This window comes from Olea europaea, unplaced genomic scaffold (assembly GCF_002742605.1).
Source record: "Olea europaea var. sylvestris unplaced genomic scaffold, O_europaea_v1 scaffold29729, whole genome shotgun sequence".
Classification (NCBI taxonomy): domain Eukaryota; kingdom Viridiplantae; phylum Streptophyta; class Magnoliopsida; order Lamiales; family Oleaceae; genus Olea; species Olea europaea.
This window is the reverse complement of record NW_019248357.1, coordinates 1-1,380: the sequence shown is the minus strand read 5'-3', so window position 1 is coordinate 1,380 and position 1,380 is coordinate 1. Positions and strand designations below refer to the sequence as shown.

Below are 1,380 nucleotides of genomic sequence, written 5' to 3'. Positions count from 1 at the left end.
AAAAAAAAAAAAAAAAAAAAAAAAAAAAAAAAAAAGAACCAATATTCCATTGTGCACAAAATATTATATATTCTATTCCGACAGAAAGCAGTTAAAAAAACCTGCTATACACGAGGGGGGAGAGAGAGAGTTCTTGATTTATTTTTTTTCACGAATGGGAGTGATAAAGGACTAGTCTCACCAGATTGTCGCAGCAAGGCCGGTGTTATTAAGAGCCTTATTTACTCGTTTTTTCTCAACATATTTTCTTACTTATATTGCTGATACTTCTTTTGTGTGTGTGTGTGAATTATAGAGAGAGATCCAGTTCTGCATCTATCAGCTAGGGCTCTTGAGGTTGACATCACAGCAAACGGTATCTTTTAGCTGTTTTTTCGCTATATTTCAGTTATAGGTGCTTGCAAATGAACTCATCTTCCTAAGTAAATTAACTATTGCTGCATACTGAATCTCAAGGTAGAAGACAAGAAAATTGTCAGAGAAAATGACGGAGGAAGTAATTTTAGCTGGTTCTCAAAATCTAATAAGTGGATCTATTGTTCATCCTGTAAAGAAGAAGAGAAATCTTCCAGGCAACCCAGGTATCTTCCTTTTTCATCAAATTCTAATTCTTTCTTTTCCTTTATCTATCCAGCTTTACAATCCTGAGTATATTCAAGCCTTTTTGTCTTTCCATGTGTTATAATTAAATCATATATTTTAAATAGATCCTGAGTCTGAAGTAATAGCCTTGTCTCCAAAGACTCTAATGGCCACCAACAGATTTTTGTGTGAAATATGTGGGAAGGGTTTCCAAAGGGATCAAAACTTGCAACTCCACAGAAGAGGGCACAACTTGCCATGGAAGCTGAAGCAAAGAACAAGCAAAGAAGTGAGGAAGCGCGTTTTTGTGTGCCCCGAAAAAACCTGCATCCACCACCATCCCTCGAGGGCTCTGGGAGATCTAACAGGCATCAAAAAACACTTCTGTCGAAAGCATGGGGAGAAGAAATGGAAGTGTGAGAAGTGCTCTAAACGATATGCTGTGCAGTCAGATTGGAAAGCGCATTCGAAGACTTGTGGCACTAGGGAATACAAATGTGACTGTGGGACTATATTTTCGAGGTAATGTATTTTCCTCATACTCCTGAAACGATATTGTTTAGATTGTTGAATTAATAGCTACGGGAAGACAAATTATGAGAGATTATTTTGATTATCATATAGTTAAGTCAAAAATAAATAAATAAATAAATAAATAATGACTATTAGAGGTTCTTTTGCATATTGTTCAACTCCAGACATCATTGTATTCTGTTTATAGTATTTTTGATATGTAGTAGTAGACCGGATTTGATGATTCCATTATGGAATGAACAAGATTTCAACTTTTTTTTTTTT

The 1,380-nt window shown here is 35.3% G+C and overlaps 1 protein-coding gene across 1 annotated transcript; it reads left to right on the top strand.

The window, feature by feature from the left end:
- The first annotated feature begins 21 nt into the window (after positions 1-21).
- Positions 22-1,315, top strand: LOC111384673 (zinc finger protein MAGPIE-like). Its single transcript, XM_023008988.1, has 4 exons — positions 22-198; positions 296-355; positions 461-581; positions 708-1,315. The coding sequence occupies exons 3-4, from the start codon at positions 485-487 to the stop codon at positions 1,106-1,108; spliced, it is 498 nt and encodes a 165-aa protein (XP_022864756.1). The 5' UTR covers positions 22-198; positions 296-355; positions 461-484; the 3' UTR covers positions 1,109-1,315.
- Positions 1,316-1,380: the final 65 nt, after the last annotated feature.

Bases quoted from the DNA above. Each gene is read 5' to 3' on its own strand.
- LOC111384673 (XM_023008988.1), top strand. From the start codon at position 485: ATGACGGAGGAAGTAATTTTAGCTGGTTCTCAAAATCTAATAAGTGGA. The intron at 582-707 runs GTATCTTCCTTT...TATTTTAAATAG, and splicing joins AAATCTTCCAGGCAACCCAG to ATCCTGAGTCTGAAGTAATA.